The 18766-nt window shown below is 37.8% G+C and overlaps 2 protein-coding genes across 7 annotated transcripts in view; one reads left to right on the top strand and one right to left on the bottom strand.

Moving 5' to 3' along the window:
• Nucleotides 1–18766, top strand: part of LOC134664968 (rho guanine nucleotide exchange factor 15) — a 118756-nt gene that overhangs the window by 92991 nt on the left and 6999 nt on the right. For all 6 annotated transcript variants that reach the window (XM_063521704.1, XM_063521702.1, XM_063521703.1 and 3 more), the window contains 6 exons: nt 6454–6568; nt 13805–13949; nt 16255–16426; nt 17018–17200; nt 17859–18063; nt 18439–18607. In XM_063521704.1, coding sequence (XP_063377774.1) covers nt 6454–6568; nt 13805–13949; nt 16255–16426; nt 17018–17200; nt 17859–18063; nt 18439–18607 — 989 coding nt within the window. The remainder of the gene's footprint in view (nt 1–6453; nt 6569–13804; nt 13950–16254; nt 16427–17017; nt 17201–17858; nt 18064–18438; nt 18608–18766) is intronic.
• LOC134665001 (superoxide dismutase [Cu-Zn]-like) overlaps nt 1–18766 on the bottom strand; it is a 276790-nt gene that overhangs the window by 255100 nt on the left and 2924 nt on the right. The gene's annotated exons all lie outside the window — the stretch shown is intronic.

The raw sequence follows: 18766 nt of genomic DNA, 5'->3' as shown, positions 1-18766 counted from the left end.
ACTAACTTTGAGTTTGGAATAGTAATTTGAATTTTATAATGGTTGATGAGATAGATTTTGACTAACTTTAGATGAGAATTTAGAATGCATTAAAAAAAATATGTAAATGTATACCTATCGATATTGCTAGATTTTGAGTAACTTAAAAATTTAGCTTAGTTTGGAACAACACTAGATTTGATACTTTTGCGCTCTTGGAATGAATAGAAGCTTTCCTGTTTGTGACAGGTAATGGACGGATGTCGCATTTAGTAATAGAGGCTGAATTTCGAGGATACGTAGATTTGTAATTCTATACAATAGGTACCTCAGATAACATGGTCGCAACATTGCCTTGTTCTGAATGAATCACACCAATGTATTTAGGTATGTAGGCTCGTAAATGTTTGGTCAATAAAATGACCTAAAAGTTGTTTTAGGTACACTGTGTAGTACACAATTTTAGAACGCTATCTACCGAAAATTTAATAATTATAACGTAAACTTAATCAGTGTTTTATTTGTTCTACACTCTGTCGAATGTCATGTCTACAACATGTACATGACGCGTACATGTATTATGTATTAAGAATAATTTCAATTACATACACAAATACCTAGTACCTACAAAGTACCAGGTATCTAAGTTATCGATTTTAAACCGTTGCACTGTATCTTTCTATCATTCGCGACAAAAAACTATAGAATAATATTAACTTAACGGAATAGCTCTAAATACGACCAAAAGTAATTTCAGTTGACGTCTGTCCGCGGTCGGACGTTGTTCCTAGACTCGAAGGCAGCGCTAAACAGAGGTCAGTGCCTGCGAACTGGAAAATACTAGTAGTTTCATATTATGCTCAAAAATTAAAATATCCAATGGTAAATGATAACAATTTATAATCCGCGGAAATCCGAACAATCGTATGTTATCCAAGAAAAAATCGTGCCTGCACTGTCCAGAGTCCATGTATGTAACATAATGTCATCAGTACCGTCTTTACCATAAGGGCACACGGGGCCCGTGCCCAGGGCCCCCAACCCCAGGGGGCCCCGAAGGACAGACAGTAACAGTATATTTGATTACCCATAATAAATAGAAGATCATAGTAGAAAAATGTTAGTTTAAGTAGCTTTCTTTACTTTCAAAAACGGTCCCAAATTCTTATATGCCCAGGTAGCATAATTGAAGACGGCCCTGACTGTTATGCAAATAAAGATCTCCATCTCTATGAGTAAAACATGAAACAGATGGCGCTGTAATGCGCCATATGATTTGTGGTCACTGGGTTGACAACCAAAGTTATCGATGTACGAATTCGATTCTAAAGAATTTGTCTTTCCAACCTTACTGTCAACAATAAATCAACATCCAAAATGGCAATGTTACCCTGATAAATACGTGTAATATCACGTACCGACCGAAGATGCCAAAAAACCACATCTCTTCTTTTTCAAAACTGTCAGATTAACGCAAACTGAAATTTTTCGATCTAAATTGAGGGATCTAATCTTCTTTTGCTTGGCAAATCCGAAAACAATTGAAGTATGATGATTCGATCGCTGTTGATCGATTACTTATCGATAAATGATATTTGAATTCGTGAGAATACAGTACAATCTTTCGTGATACTGTAGTATTTTCCAGCGAGCGCGGGATGGTGTAGGTCTATGTTCACGGGAATGCTCTATGTTTGCACTGTCTTTGTTCTACCCACATCAGGTGCCCATTTCTCAAACGGTATTAGTCTAATATTATTAGTGTGTTGCCATGGCAACCCATACGACTTGACAGTTCGTGGACTAATAATATTAACCTAAAACCAATCGAGAAATGGGCCCCAGGGGCCCATTTCTCGAAGGGTATTAGTCTAATATTATTAGTGTGTTGCCATGGTAACCCATACGACTTGACAGTTCGTTGACTAATAATATTACTTAGTCTAATACAGTTCGAGAAATGGGCCCCTGTTCTAAACACTCACACATTCATCTGTCGTACTAAACACTGTAATAATTGTCCATTGGTGGAGACTATTTTAAATATTCACCGAGCATGCGATTTTTAGTTCCCATGTACAAAAAGCACTATAATTTTTAATTTTACTCGATTTTTTAATGTTCTTAACCGGCACTAATAGGTTGCAAATAGCCATTTTCTTTGAAGAGGTGTAAATTCTAAGACAACGTTTTGTGCCTCAAATTCGACAGCCGAAGTAAATGGTTCTTTCTATACCACAAAGCTGATGTTTGACAAACCAGAGAGCCTACCGCGAACCACGTTCGACGTGTTGCCTCTCTGTCGCGCTTGTAAATTCGTACGTAAGTGTGACAGGGAGGCAACACGTCAAACGTCGTTACCACAAGATATATGGCGCCGTATAGCGCCATCAACTTTAGGTGGCGAACTCAAAGCAAATTTTTCTTAGAAGGTACACTTCCTAAATTAGTAGCTTTATAGGTACTAGTTCGTATTAGGTTTTTTGTTACATAAATCAAAACACATATAAATAAATTAATTAATATTATAGGACATTTTCACACAAATTGACTAAGCCCCACGGTAAGCTCAAGAACATATAATTTAAAAGGACATACATTTATAAACGTCAATCTGCTTTTATCTAGATTTAAATGATGCAATAGTTAGCTACGATCGCGATATCATCACAGCAAAAAAGCTTGTAGGAGTGACTTTGAAATCGTGTTTTTTTCTCTCATTCACTTGTTTTGTCCATTTTAAACCCACGGGTGCCCACACACTGCTAAAATATATATCGTTCCGTGTAGTATGAATTAGGTATTTTCCTTCTCCATATTATATGTTGAAGGCCATTTTAACGAAGATGTTTTGCAGTTCTGCCAACCAAGTAACGAAGTAGTTCTATGGAACGTAATAATATCTAAAAAAGCTAAGAATTACTTATGTCTAACTAATATCGACATTAACACTGAGTTGTGGCAGTAAAGTGAAGTTATATTTATTTAACACAATTTCGTTTCTCAATTTCTTACACCTCTTAGGAAAATGTAGGCATTTAGACTAATGCCAGATGAAAGTATCTTGCAGTTGCGCTTTTGGCTCAAATTTTCTAGTTGGATTTAATTCGTATTACGAAGTAATTTAATCTATTTTTCAATTTTCTTTTTTTCCTGGTAGTTAAGGAAATACTAAATAGAAGACTAGCACAATATTTAACATTTTAGGTAAATACCTATAATAAACCCCCATCCTGACGTTTTAAATCAATAGTACTATACGTAGTTATCCGTTTTAAAATAGTAAGTCAGTAACAATTTACGAGTATTACGACACAACTCGAATGAATTGAAGGGAATCCTTCATAATAGTCGCTAAGGCAATTCTTACAAAGCAGGTATTATTCGCTCAGTTTTTCCTGTCACTTGACAATGAATTCATAATCTGACCTTAGACTTGCAATTAAGACTTATTGATACTGGAGCCCCTATGAGTCATTTATTGACACAGAAGTAATTAATATTATGGAACTAAGTCATAACTCTTTTAGACGTTGACTCCTCTACCAACCCACCAGTACCGACCTCTTATTATTATTGCAAATATTCATTGGTTTAACTTTAATTGATGGAATAGGTATTTACTAGTAAAAGAGGTATAAAGTCGAAGAAGAAATCATATGTCCCAAATTTAACAGATGAAACCCATCTTATATAATCAATAAATTTATATGTAAATAGTAGTAATGTACACAACATGGTAGTTATTTCAAAAGCCAACTGTCCAATTATCTATATTTGTCATGGTGATTTGTGGGCAATATAGTCACGTACTTTCTTAAACTTTGTTCAAAATGCTTGTCACATCCTTAGCTGTACGTTACAACCGATGACTCACAGTAGTAAGTACATATAATAGCTATGTTTATTTAAAGACAAAGAACTCAAATTGAGGAAATTGAGCTATACTTTACTTATGTATTTTCACTTAATATTTAGTGTTTAATACCTACAGAAAACTGAAGCAGAAATCCTTTCATACCAATTTTATTCATCTTAAATATAATGAAGTCGAAAGTTAGATTATTAATTTTATTTATCAGTAACCTCTTCTTTATAAATTATAATTTGATATGCTCTGATTGCCAATTGGACTCACACACAGAATTTTAATAGCATTCGGTCGATAACCACCAAAAAAATAAACATTCACCGATGGCATTGCAGCAAAATTCTATATCTTAGATTCAGGCTGGCATGGTTCTAACCATGCTCAACATTTCTATAGGCGGCTCTATTTAATATCACGCTATGATGCTCTATGACATCATTGACCTTCCCACTGCATACCAATTATATATCATTACATCCAGCAGTTCTGCGATTACATGTATCGTTTAGTGAACTGCCGGCGCTCCAAGCTCGAGCACGTATCTATTCGTTTAGTCTGTGCCGTGTTTTTGTGGTCTGTGTTATGGGTACTGTTTTTAAAATATTGCACCTGGGCCCGTAGCCAAGATGACAATTGTTGATAGAAAACGCCATTGGAAACTTAAATAATATATAAATATTCAACGTGATTATTCGTAGCATCTGTCGTCCCGATATATTTTTACTTTTTTTACTTTTCGTTTGGCGTTTGTCGATGTAAGTACGGTTGTTATTTTGGCTAGGTCCTCTGAGGTCTCAGCTAAGATGATAATCGGATATCGACAAATTTTAAACAAAAAGTAAAAATTAATGTAACGGGAGCACAGATGCAAAAAAATAGACGTACATTATTTAAGTTTTGTTGTGCGTTTCGATTTTCAATTGTCTAGGCCCCCCATCGGGTCATGTTTTATGTTCAGTGTTATATAACTGTGTTTGTGCGCTTTGAAAAATGCAAAATGCATCAATGAAGGTTAACCGGTGTCGTAAATGAATGTTGGATGGACTGGTCTGATGGAACTGTAATAGCATGAGTAATGTTTTGTTGTTTAACTCCCACTATTGTTGCATGTTAGTTAATAGCCATACAAAACATTGTTGTGTTTATAATGTGACGAATTGATACGCACGCAGTGGCTTCACGTGTGAAAGTGATAACGAAATAGCCGATGCGATAAATACAAAAGCCAAACTTTTAATAGTTTTAGTAATACCAACCATATTTTGCATTTGTACAGCATTCGATTAACAACTATTAGAAGCACTTTTTAGTTTGGTTTTCACTTTGGTATTGTTCTAATGCACTTGTAAAATTATGTGTGAAAAATGTTTGCAAAACAAACATTTCCTTTTAAAACAACAGCAGCGTTATTGGAGATAATTGCGTTGCTTTTGTTTTAAGTACCAAGTGTTTAATTTAGGTATAAGTAGTCTCAATGCAAATGCTTCCGGTACTTAACTATGGTTTTTATTTTTACTCCTTCAATGTATCATTTAATCCCAGCTTTAAAGAAGACGGTAATGTTATATGACAATGATGACAGAAGCACTTAACGCGTCGTTAATTCAGATGCGCTTGCGATCTCGTCTTGGCATTTGCATAGAAACTATAAATCCTTCATTTGAAACGATCGCGTGCAGATATTGATTGCATACGCAAACATCCGCGTGGCTCGGCTACCTGTACTGATTGCTATTTCAAATCAGAGAGTTATGAATAGTAAAGTCTAACCTCCGTAAAACATTGCAAATCTTTGTTAAATTCTGTCTCTTTCTAACGCATAAATGTCAATATGACTCCAGAAAACAAGTGCCTTGAATTTGACAACTGTAAGGATGTGGTCAATTTTTTTTATACCTATTTCAGTGACCACAAAACATACGGTGCCGTTTGGCGTCATGTGCGTAATATAATGTTTTATCATGGCGTTACACAGAAGCCGTTAGGAATCGTTAGTCCCTATCCGTCATTTTGTAAATTGGTTGTTAGAGAGAGACAAAGTTTAGCCAAGTTTTACACGGGGAATAAAATATACACCTCTTCCATAGTGCATAACTCTTTAGTATTCACAATTCAAGTCAATTGGTAGCCTTTGCATTCCTAGTACCGTAATTAAGCGAAAAACATGTAAATTACTATCGTCATTGGGCTTAATAAACGGACAATTGCACAATATAGACGGCGTAATCCTAATCAGCCGCGAGTTTCGAGTACATAAACGGTTATAGGTATTTTTTATTAGACCTTTACCCGTACCAGCCGTACCATGAGTCACTGACCGTGTCAAGCAAATCTGACATATACGCTAACGTCTACCTACGTATAATTTACTTTCTATACATCTCGGTCGCACTAATATGCGAGTACGAGTGAGATGCATTGAAATAAAGTTATGTTCTCGATAGCCTTTATGTCAGTGCCAAACGCTGATCAAATCTCATCAGTCACTAATACCATTAGACTGCAGCCTGCAGTGCCATCTATATTATGCTTTGCCCGTTTAACCTCGTTTATAAACCGCAAGAATGACTACTGAGAACTAATTGATTGTTGTTTGTATGTAGAACTGAAACGACTGCTGCCGACGCTGACGCGGAAGGACAAGGCGCCGCGCGCGCGCACCTCTTGGTACGCCGAATGTGGTTCCGACACCTCCACGCACACCTCTAATACTTCTTGGTAAGTTACTATATTCTATAGTATATATGACAAACAAATTTTAACTAGATGAATTTAAACTATGGGAGATCGACCTTTCACTCGTTAATTTTATTCCAATGTTTCGCTCTTTTCTACTGAAAAAGTTATCAAAACTATAAAAACATCTGATAATATAAATGTGTCCACAACTCCACATAACATAAGGTAAGCGGTAAGCGTTATACTTATCTAAAATAGGCCGCATTCGTTGAAAGAAATATAGCTAGCTGACATTTAATAGTTTCTAATATTTGTTTACAACCCATTTTCCCTTCCCATATAAAGTACCTACCTAAAGAACTCGTAAAACCGTTACACACACCTAATGACACATGTGTGACAGGAGCGAGCAGTTCACCTAACAATCTACAGTTTTCACCTAACAATGTATGTAGTAATTTCCCTTACACTACTGTTATCGACTTATCGGTTTTTACAATAACACGCGCGATAATATGGCGTTGCTGTTTTCCGCAAACTCTACTTCCGTTTTTTTATAGTAAAAACACTTTCTTTATCATTTCAAGAACCGATATTTACTACTAATACGTGTTAAGAGTTGAAAACCTTTATAATTATCACATTCAAGGCCATTTATAAAGTCTAGATATTTTGGGTTACGCGCTCTCTCTCCTCCCTGTCTGCATGCATGAGTTTGTTTTTCGAATGAAATTTTGGTTGATGTTGGATTTATATCATATTAATTTGAGCACATAACAGGCTATTACATAGAAAATTTGTCATTTTATAGAAGATCTGTATAGTAGGTATGTTTCAAATCAATCAATTTCAAAACAATTTGCTGCCATCAGTAGTTAACAGTAAGTCCCTGGCGGTTTTCAAACTACGTTACAAGGCTTATTTACTGGACCTCCAAAAGAATGTAACATACACTTTTGGTTGAGTGACCTGCTCTATAAGTAGATATTTAATTTTAGTTAAGTTAGCACTTTGTTATCCACTGCGCATTGTTCGGTTTTGCTATCTTGTCCTATATGTAATAAATAGTGTAAATGTTTTTACTGTCCTTACGGCGGTGGCAGAATAACAGCGTCCGTTGCTGCAAGTCTGTAGGGCCGCTGTGCCCCGAAGCCTTCTGGCACAGACATAAGCTGAGCCACCTTTTCAATTAGTTTGTAAGCATTATCGTGTACTTTTATTATGCACCTATGTTCAAACTTTTTGAATAAACGTCTTTTATTTATTTATTTTTTTCACAAAGGAATCAAAATAATTGTAGATAAATCGAAGATCTTAAGCGGGTGCATTTTTTAGAAATCTGTCTTTATACCGATCGTTGTAAATCGTATGTCATGATGCATATTTATGAATGGAAGAATGACCTTTAACTCCACCCGGGACTGTAACTTTCTCCGCGTAATATAAAACTTATGCGAACCTCGCGCCTGATGGTGACCGTTATCCGAAACCCGTTCGCAAATCCGAATTCCGAACGCACTCCAAATTAACGGCCATATAATGTCTAAGGATTACCTACTTTTGACCAATTCAATTCAATATCTTTAATGACCACATTTGACTATGACCTAATGAATTTAGATTATCTTAATAATAGTACCTAACTAATATAATATGGAAATTTCGGACATAAATTTTTACTCTCTTCTTAAAAAAATAATAGGGAATTTAAACGTTAATTATTAAATGAATATATACCCAAAGCCTATCTATTCTAATTCTAATAGGGTATTATCCATAAATCAAATTTCTGACTGAAAACATAGCTCTAGTAGCCTACATTCTTAACGGAATCATAAAAAAACTCAGGGAAAGAGAAATTTGCGTACCTACCTATTTAAAGTTACTTCCAACTCAAGTTGCAACTTACTTAAGAAAGTCCCGACAGGAATCATTTTTGAGATCATGCAAAGTAGGAGAATCCCCGTCCCAACGCCGGTATGACTGGATCGGCGCGTGAGTCGACGTTACACGGGGATACTAAACTAAAACGACGTATGTGTATTCGTAGCTTGTAGTCACATAATGCTTTTTAACTAGTTGGTACAACGATTACTAAGGAACGATACCCTGCGGAACTGAAAGGTCGTATGTGCGTTTGAGTCTCGTAGTTACATAGTGCCTTTTGGATAGTCGGGATAACGATGCGCCGGCGCGGTGAGTCACCAGCCAGTTCCATCACCGTTAGGTGTTGGCGCGAGGCAAGAGCGACTTGCTAATAATAGTACATTATTGTCGAGGCTCGGAAGTAGCTACTTGCAGGCTGAGGATTCGTTTTAAACGGACGACCTTGGGAGTCCGTTTAATTGAATCCGAAGCCAGCAAGTAGCCTTCTAGCCGAGTCATATATAGTGCTTTTCTCAAAAATGGTGCAAGAAATAATTTACAAAAGCAACATTGTTACGTATACATTTTCACAGAAAAAAGCCCTTGTCGCCTTTTTATTTTTTTAATAAAAATATAGAAGTGTATTTTTCTGCCGAAAATACGCCAACCTATTTGAGACAGCTAAATAGTCGCGGTACTAATCATCTGTTTGGCTGTTTAATGGGCCTGTGCCTTCATTTGATATGGCCATTTCAACTTTTAAAAAGTTTGGAACTCGACAAATAATGGAATTTGTATGCAACATTGCAGTCCCAAAATCGAGACTGCAATGTTTATAACTTTTTAATTTTTGACTGACCATAAACTACGTGCTTCGCGACCTATTTTTTAGACGGCAAAGTCGACTTTGCCGTCCATTTTTGAGAAAAATAACAAATGCCCACCACCCAAGAACTAGCAAGACTGATTATTTTCAGGAATTTTATAACCTCATTGCTGGCTTGATTTTACTTAATCGCAGAATAAGTAATTGGTTTCGTTGCTCTTCGTCATGTACTCATGTAAGTACCTACCATTTTCCGTATGTAATTTATATTATAAAAAAAAAACACTGCTACAAATTAGGTAGTAGGTACCTTCTATCGAATACGCAAAAAGCGAAAGGCGTAATGTGTAATTCAATAACAGAAACAATAGTATAATCAACCGCTAAATTCCCCTTACTTGCGCCACCGCCGAAGAACAAGGCAGTATCCAACGATTCTCCACCGCCACTGCCTTCAGAGCGGACGTTGAATTCGGTTACGTTTCAAAAACAGAATAATCGAATACCTCTTTTGTTTTCGTTTTTCAATTGTTTTCAAAGTGTATGACTGTGAAGTTGTGATGCTAGTGTGTGGGTCGTGCTGGTCGGTGAAGGATTGCAGCGACGCTCTTTTTCCCACGCTGTAAGTGTATGTCATACTTAAACAATGGAATTGTGCCGTGTTTATGGTAATTGACGCGTTAGATTGTTGTTATCGTGAGTGCGGATGTTTTATGGAGTGTTGAGCGCTTGACGCGTTTTTGTGTCTGTAAATCGATCCACCTAGGCAGTAAATTTCTGTTAGATAGATAGGTTTTAGGATGGAATGCGAATAGGTACTTTTTTGTTCTTTAGTAAGGCCTGAATTGAAATTTTACATTATCTAATTTAGGTGGGACGTCTGTGTAGCAATAAAAACTTACAATTTATGTGGGTAGCTTTTGTTACACAATGAAATTAACTAAGCAGAGTATAAGAACATATGTACGTGCAAAAAAGAAATCTGTTGTTATTGGTAAAAATATAGCTTTTAATGTGAGTGCTTATTCCTGCAATTTCCTCGAATACGAGATAATAATAATTAGGAAAATTTGCATCCTTATGTCAGCTAGCTATAATATATGAAACTTGTTACTTTATAATAAGTATAATAACACTCGTTTAATATTGAAAACGTACCAAACGTTGCTTATTATATTAACTAGCTGATAATCAGGCATGTGCTTTACAAAGTTTCATATCGATGTAAAAAATTAAAAGTAAAATTTACAAACTTTTATTGTACCTACCTAGTTTATCTGCAAAAAACGTATACGTATACCGTAAAAGTCATAAAAATCATTAATCATTTTTCGTGATAAACTTATGATTCGGTCAAATTGTGTTTTTTGAAAAACTAATTATAGCCAGCATTCTATGAATGTAGTATAATACCTTTGGGTATGGTGCTTTACGCACACTAGCGTCCCTCCCCCTCCCCCTGACGTAACCCCCCCTTTTAGCTTGAAATATGTCCCGGTTGAGAGTGTTTTTTGTTTTTTGGGGAAAGTATACAATATAGGAAAAAAGTGTCAATGAAAGAAATGTTCCCTATTAAATTCCTAACAAAAAAGGTTATATTCATTTTTTTGATACGACGCACCATATTGATGTTTTAGCTAGATGAACTTCGACAAAATTTTACCGTTGAAAAACTTGTTGAAGTTCAATATAACATAGTACGTGACAGTACTGAAAGAAATCTTCATGAAGAATAAGCTTGCAAGCTTATTCTCCGTATTAGTTTTATTTCAGTACTATCACGTACTAACTTATATTGAACTTCAACAAGTTAATACATGAATATGGTGAGTCTTACCAAAAAGTTGTATATAACCTTTTTTGTTTAAAATTTATTAAGGATTATTTCTTACCTTGACAGTTTTTTCCTAACTCTTATACTTTTCTCAAAAATAAAAAAAAACCGTAAACCGGGACATATTTCAAGCTAAAAGGGGGGGTTGCGTCAGGGGGAGGGGGAGGGACGCTAGTGTGCGTAAAGCACCATACCCAAAGGTATCATACTACATCATGGACATATATATTACTTCGTAAGGACGCGGCTAACGAGCACTAAAAAGGGGGCCGCTACATGGGTGTGATATTTGCATTTATCACACCCCGGCGCTCAGTCGTGTGGCGAATTGCGCAGTAGAAAGTTGTCACGCAGCATAACACAAAAATGCCTTATTGCGTTGTAAAAGGGTGCAAAAACCATTATAGGAAGTATAAGAAAAAAAATGGGACCTCATATCATCGGTAAGTAATTTCCAATTAGGTTTATTTATTGCTTAAAACCAATTTTAAACGATAATTTTATTTCATTCTCACGCGCAACTGATGTTCGCTCGTACGTCATAGCGCTAATGCATTAACCTTGTAAGGACGTCATTTCTCTTTGGAAGTTATTATGAAGTAGAAATGCATAATGCGTGATTTGTATAGGTAAATTTACTTAAATATGATTAGTTGATTACCTACCGGATATAATTACCGAAATTAAAGTACCTATTGTCTGACTTACAGAGTTTGTTCCCGTTTCTTTTACATAATTATTAAAAACATTCAAAATAACAAGATCAAGTATTTGTTATTGTTTTATTCGTTGACTTAGGTACCTAGTATATTAATTCTTGTCAGGTATAAGTTTTTAATTAACTGTAGGTAAAACTCAAAAAAATTTAACAGGTGAGCGCTAGGAACAAAGCGCGCATTTTCAAACACCGATTAATTCACATCGCTGTATTTATTACTTTCCATTACCTACTTATATTTTTGCATCATGTTTGTGGACAGGTGGCACGCTCTCGTTTCGGAGGCCAAGATTCTCTTTGGATCACTGAGCCAAAATAGTTAGTTAGTTTGTATTCCTGTATAGATTCCTTCTTTTTTACTCTACCTGTTTTGCAAACAAGAAACTGACAGAAATAGTTGTTCGCCGCATTTTACCCGCGAAAGCTCGGGAGGTACTTATCGAACTGTACTGCTGTAGCTAGTAGCTCGGCCAACTTGTCGACCTTGACAGAGCCGGCTTAAGGCTCCTCTTCACGTTGGGCCAACGCCAACGCCAACGAGGGACGCAGCCATGCGGTAGAATGAGATAGCAATATCACTTGCTCCTTCTAACGCATAAATGCGTCTCTCGTTGGCGTTGGCGTTGGCCCAACGTGAAGAGGAGCCTTGACACAGGGCGGCACACCGCACGGCGCGAATGTTTAAAATATTGCATTGCCGCCTGAGACGATAATGACATCACGAAATAACGTAGAAGAACGGAAACTTAGAAGGATAAGTTCGCCCATTTTAATACAATAAATATCGTTTTGATTAACCATAAACTTATTCGACGCTCCTCTGATATAAACCGCGAATAAACTTAACAAGCCTTGTACGCCCGTACAAAGTTATCGCGAGAGTCGAGCTCACGTAGTTGTACGCAGTGTGTAACAGATGGCGCTTTTTTGCTGACATGAAGCTCGCAACAGGCAATTCGTATGCATGCGCTCATCCATAGTTTATATCTATGTACTACATTCATTGAATGCTGGCTATAATTTGTTTTTCTTGCCCATACATTAGAACATAATTTAACCGAATCATTAGTATAAGTACAAACAAAAGTAACATTATAAGGAACGAATTAATTATAAGTAAATAAATTAATTATAGCTAAATGATTGGGCACACACACTTATGTTTTTTTTATTTAAAACACACCGTGTAATTCTACTCGTAGTTCCTACTATAGCATTGACACAGTTTACGATTGTAGATTAATAATTAAGTGACCCTTCTTTCCCTTTGCGATAAATCGATGTTCCGATTGTTGCAGCCGATTAAAGTTGAAAATTACTTAATTACTTACTTCATTGTATTTTAGGTCAATAGGTCGACGTGTGGCGTGGCGTTCACCTAAGTGTGGCGTTCATTTGTTTCTTTGACACATATTATTTAATAAAAAAGTGGTTTTTGCGATAGCGATAGATTCGTTTCACTTATCAAAGAAATTATAATCCTACTACTAAACCATTACTCATATAATGTACTATTTCCTGTGTGAAAATGGGTTGTTCAGATAGATAACACGTAATTTGTGATATAGTTTGTAGATTTCTGACAGGTCCCGACGGCTAATTAGGTAGGTACTAAAATTTTTTTATACAGGGCCAATAGGACTCGAGTGTCACTTAGGTCACACATCTCAAATTTTGTTACACTTCAGAGTTTTAAAAGAGTAGAGTTCGACATTCTGGTTGACTTCCATGTGTCTGACATTTTGGTGCCCCATGCTCCATTTCCTCATGGAGATCATAACTCCCCCTGGGCCCTAGACTGGGTCTAGGATAACAGTACCTAGATATCGACCCCTCCTGATTTTATAGCTGTGTCTGCCTTTGCCTGCAAAGAATTGTCAATAAAACATTATCAATGCGGTGCAAGTGTTATTTTAAACGTCAAACTTTTAGAAATTATGACTTTTACTTAAAACTAGCACCGTTTGGGCTATCAAAATCGCTGCCAACTTAGCTTGGCCTGACTCTAACTTGGCATGTCTTTTGGCACAGGTACGCGGAGGCCGGCCTCTATCAAGCTGGCAACATCTCATCATCGTCGGGAGCATCGTCAGGCTCGCACCCCGCCTCGCCACTTCCTCATTCCCTGTTCACACACGAACCACTCTACCAGTTCTACAACGCGGCTAAAGTAGAGGTAAGAACTGCTGACTGTACCTTTATCATACCCTCACCACACAGAGAATGAAAGCCTGGAGCCGACTACCTAGATCCAAAAGAATTGCCCTTGAGCAGAATCTTCCGAGACATGGACAAGGTTGAACAAGCTTTTGAATGGGTGCAAATGGGTCGAAGTGTATCCGTAAGGGCTCCCAAACCCTGGAACACCCCAAACTAAGCAAAGCTTGTACTATGGGGACTAAGTGGGTCTCTATTGTTTCCCAAATAGTTTTAAGTCATAAGTCATAATGTATTGTTTGTCCGAATTTTCGTTAGTCATACATAATTGGTTTTTCTCAGAAACGCGTAACTTTTCAGGATTGTTATAAAACAAACCTAACCTAACCTATCTACATAATAACCTTACAAAAATCCTGAAAAGTTAACGGTTTCAGTTTTATGACTAAAGATAATATGACAAACAATACATTATGACTTAAAACTTTATGGGAAACAAAGGGACCCCGGGACGAAGTACATATTAACATTTTGTAGATGAGTATTTACTACACAGTACGTACACCTGAACGAAATATGAGCCCCAAATACCATCATTGTTGTTAATGTTTGCTCGACAAGTGACGACAGCCCACAGCCTCAATAGGCGTACCCGAAACCATTCTTTTGGCTAATATATGCGTCTTTGCGTCAGACTTAAGGTTAACTGTTACAGGACAAAAGGGCATGTATTTTACGTGCGTCGCTTACGTAATTCTGAACAGCCACATTGTTATCTCTAGGTCGGATAATTTGGAAAGAAAAACTAGCAACATATTACTAATAACAACGTCATAAACTCCATGAAGTATAATTTTCGCGTCGAATACTTTAAAAACATTTTGTCATTGTCGAAAAGTTACTGATAATTTAGTAGGTACGTTAATCACACAATTCTGCGAAGTTTTATCAATTTCCCAATGAAATATTGAATCGTCATAAATATATGACCGATATCAAGATTTGTCGTCAGTATGCGAGAATTATAATTATGTATAGGTACATTAGGTAGGTACCTATATGTAATATTCTTCTTACGTCGTTCTGTTGATCTCGAGTTTCGTTAAAACATCATTAACGAAACGTGAATTGGCACGAATCAGTTCCCTATTATAGTAGAGTAGTTTTTGCGTTTCGGCCAAAAATTATTCGCACAACTGTTACAGTTATTGTACAAAATTCGCACGCAATTATCGTTCCACTAATGAATTGCACCTAATAATATAATTAATAATTGACCTTATAATTGCATCGACCTCCGGGTCGGTGAATTATCCGAGTGACCTCCGACGCTTCGTTTAAACTAAATGAGAGAGTTAATTAATAATTAAGTAGGCTTGTTTACATGTCAGTAGTGCTTGTGGTGATCAATGCATTTAAAAATGAATAAACTTAAAAGGGTATCTCGGAAGAATAGTTTAAAAGATGTGAATCGTCCTTTAAGTGTGCTGTGCGCGCAATCGTTTAAGATATTAGAGACTTTAGAGAGTTCTAACGGAGATACGGTAGGTCGGCGGTGAAAGTAAATAACAAAGAACTTGATTTTTATTGTGATAATACTAAGTCTAAAGTTTGGACTTTATCGTGATGCTTTAAATTGGCTTTTGATTCAATCTATTTGGCCCAATTTTGTCTGTTATGAAGCGAATAAAAAATACATCATTATTATTGAAGTACCTATAATAAAGTAGGGACACCGACAATGCAACCATGGTAACGGGACTAAATTTTTGATCATTAAATTGTGTACATTTGGAAAATGAATGTTAAAATAAAATCCTTCCTTCACTATTTTATTTATATATTATTTTTCAGTCGTAGTCGACGTTATTATTTTATATAGAAGATCGATGGTCTCAAATGAAGAGCAACGCACTTGTTCGGATCAATTCGCGCGCGGACTAATACATAGTGCGCTGATTTTGACTTTTTGCAACGAACTTGATCGTCTGTAAGCTGGATCATTTGTTGAGATGATTATTGGCAATCTTGTCCAATTGATTAATTGTTATGATGTGTTTGCTTGTTTAGAGAGTCCCCTGTGCTTTGAAAATCTTTTTCTGCGGGCTTTGTTTTACCTCGTCCCTGTAATTGCGAAATATCCCCCTTATTCATAAAAGTTTAACGGGCCTGATTTAGTTAAATTAAGTTTTACTCGTATCCCTTTCTTACAAATACATAAGTCAAAATGACAGATAAGGACAAACGATTATTAGCTAATTGAGATTTGTAGCGTGTTTATGAATAAGGGGGTAAATGTCTAACTTTATATTATGATTTCACAGTCCGTCTGCCGCGACACCGGTGACTCAGATTCGGACGCATACGACGCGGGCGCCGGCTTGGGCGCCACGCCTGCGCCTTCCCGGCCGTCGGCCATGGCGCTGGTGGCGCCGCGGGGCCCCGCGCGCACGCTCTGGTGCGAAGTGCCAGAAGTGCTGCAGTCTACTGTCCTCAGTAAGTTGCAGTCTGTGTGTGACACGGCCGCGTGTACCTGTAACTGATGTACCCACCTTTATATTGACTAGAAGTACCGAGTCTACTTCAGGCACTAAAAATCAAAATTTTGTCTTTTACACGTCCAGACATTATTGACAGTACCAATTTGCTGTCGCATGCTTTATTGTAAAACATAAACAGTATAGTTCACCCTGTCCTGTATCCGCTAGATTGCCAAAAAGCGTGCTACAGTAGTGATAACCGATTATGTGGTTTGCTCGAACGCAGCCCTACGGTCGGTGTCAATGATGACACTACGATTGGCGCGATCCGGACGATCAGAGGAGGATCGCCCGCCATTACTGCGTCAGGGTGTGATAATTTACTTGAAGCTACGCCTGTTTTCCGTATTTTATGTATTAAATCCTTTATTTAATGATGTATGGTGTTTTCTCTCTTAACAGTAGTTAACACATAACCTATATTCGTGTAGCTATGTAAAAGGGCCCTCAACATCATACTTACATCCATCGCATTTTATGTAAATTGTATAGGTGTAAACTCCTGTATTTTGCAGTGATTCATTCATGTTCACTTCTACCATCACAGGTTCCCTAGCGCCAGCTCAAAAGCGCCTCCAAGAGGCCAAGTTCGAGCTGCTCACCTCAGAGGCGTCGTATCTCAACTCGCTCAATGTCCTCGAGTCGCACTTCATCGCGCACCCCGCCTTCCGCGACCCGCAGGTGCTGCCCCGCGAGGAGTGGGAGGCGCTGTTCTCCACCATATTACCTGGTAACTATCGGCTCTCATGTAAAAAACTAAAAGTATAGCTTAAGGGCCACTTGCACCATTCTACTAACCCGGGGTTAACTAGTTAAACATTGAGTTACCATAGTTACCAGTACAATTTGACACTGAGTTAACGGTTTAACCGCTTAACCCCGGCTTAGTGGAGAGGTGCAAGTGGCCCTAAGGGGCTCATTGATTATTTGACACCTCCGAATAACTGACAGGGTGATATCGTCCGGAGAACTGGTAATCGGTGGGCCCTTTACGAAGGTTACCCTTTTAATACACACTTACTACTTTACTTTTTTATACTTTTTTTTGTTCTGATGACATTTTACGTCTTCAAAATGTCTTGGCTGAGAAAAATATCTATTTATCTTAACCGAAATTCAGCTTTGCAAAATGCTCTCAAGAATACTCAAAGGTGTAGCGTTCGTAATCGACGCTAGTGGAATGTCTCTAATGCTAGCGCCAGTTGTATTTGTAATGTCAGCATCAAACTCGGTAAGCCGAAAAGCATCTTGGACAAGTCAACCCTATAGGCACACAAACCTCTTCAAGGTTTTGCCTACGATGGGTCTTGTAACTTGTACTGTAACTAGTTTTCTAGCCCTATCTATTTACGTAATATTATATTTCTTAACTTCTAATTTCCTTCCAGTACGCAAGTGCTCCCAGCTCCTCATGGTGGAACTGGAGCGCTGCTGGCAGGAGAACATCCTGCTCACCGGCATCTGCGACCTCGTGAGGAGACACGCGGAACAGCACTTCCACAGCTACGTCAAGTACTGCTCGAACCAGGCGCTCATGGTGCGGGCGCTGCAGCGTTTGAGGGAGAGGCCTGCGTTCGCAACTGCTTTGAGAAGGTGAGATTGAGAATATTCTCTCTGGTTGTGATCTTGTGAGGAGCCTCGCGGAACAATTCCACAGCTACCTACATCTATTCTTGCTCGAAACAGCGACATGCATTAATGCTTTTTGACAATGGACACTGGTAAACCATGAACAACACTTATCCATGAAAAATACCATGATCGAGGAAAACGTCGGCTACGGAAATAAGCTTTAGTTTAGCGAGGAAAAACTGGTGTGTCTCCTCTGAAACAGTGGAAAAGTCAGACGTGTTAAACTTACCTACGTACCGACATTTATATGTTTATTCACCGATAATTCCGAGCTCCGTAGTCTGATTTGTTTTTTTTTTTATAACTGCGTTACTAATGTATTTTAACTGTTTGCAGACTGGAAAGCCACCCAGCGTGCCAGTCGTTGTCGCTCCACTCGTTCCTAATGCTGCCCATGCAGCGCGTGACCAGACTGCCCTTACTGTTGGACGCCGTGCTCAAACACCTCAACGAGGGAGACGAGGAACGAGAGGGCTGCATGCTGGCTCTGGCCACGCTCAACCACGTCAGTATTATACCTAGATCAGATATATCACGTTGGACCACTACCGGCATTACAATGGTTCGATACCTCGTGGATCCACATTCGGAAGAATGTGGATCTTTTCTGGATCGTATCAGCTCGGGACCGGGAAATGTAGCGCACTCGAAGAGAAAGCTATGC

The sequence above is a fragment of the Cydia fagiglandana genome, chromosome 6 (assembly GCF_963556715.1).
Source record: "Cydia fagiglandana chromosome 6, ilCydFagi1.1, whole genome shotgun sequence".
In the NCBI taxonomy this organism is placed as follows: domain Eukaryota; kingdom Metazoa; phylum Arthropoda; class Insecta; order Lepidoptera; family Tortricidae; genus Cydia; species Cydia fagiglandana.
This window is presented reverse-complemented; position numbering and strand designations above follow the sequence as displayed.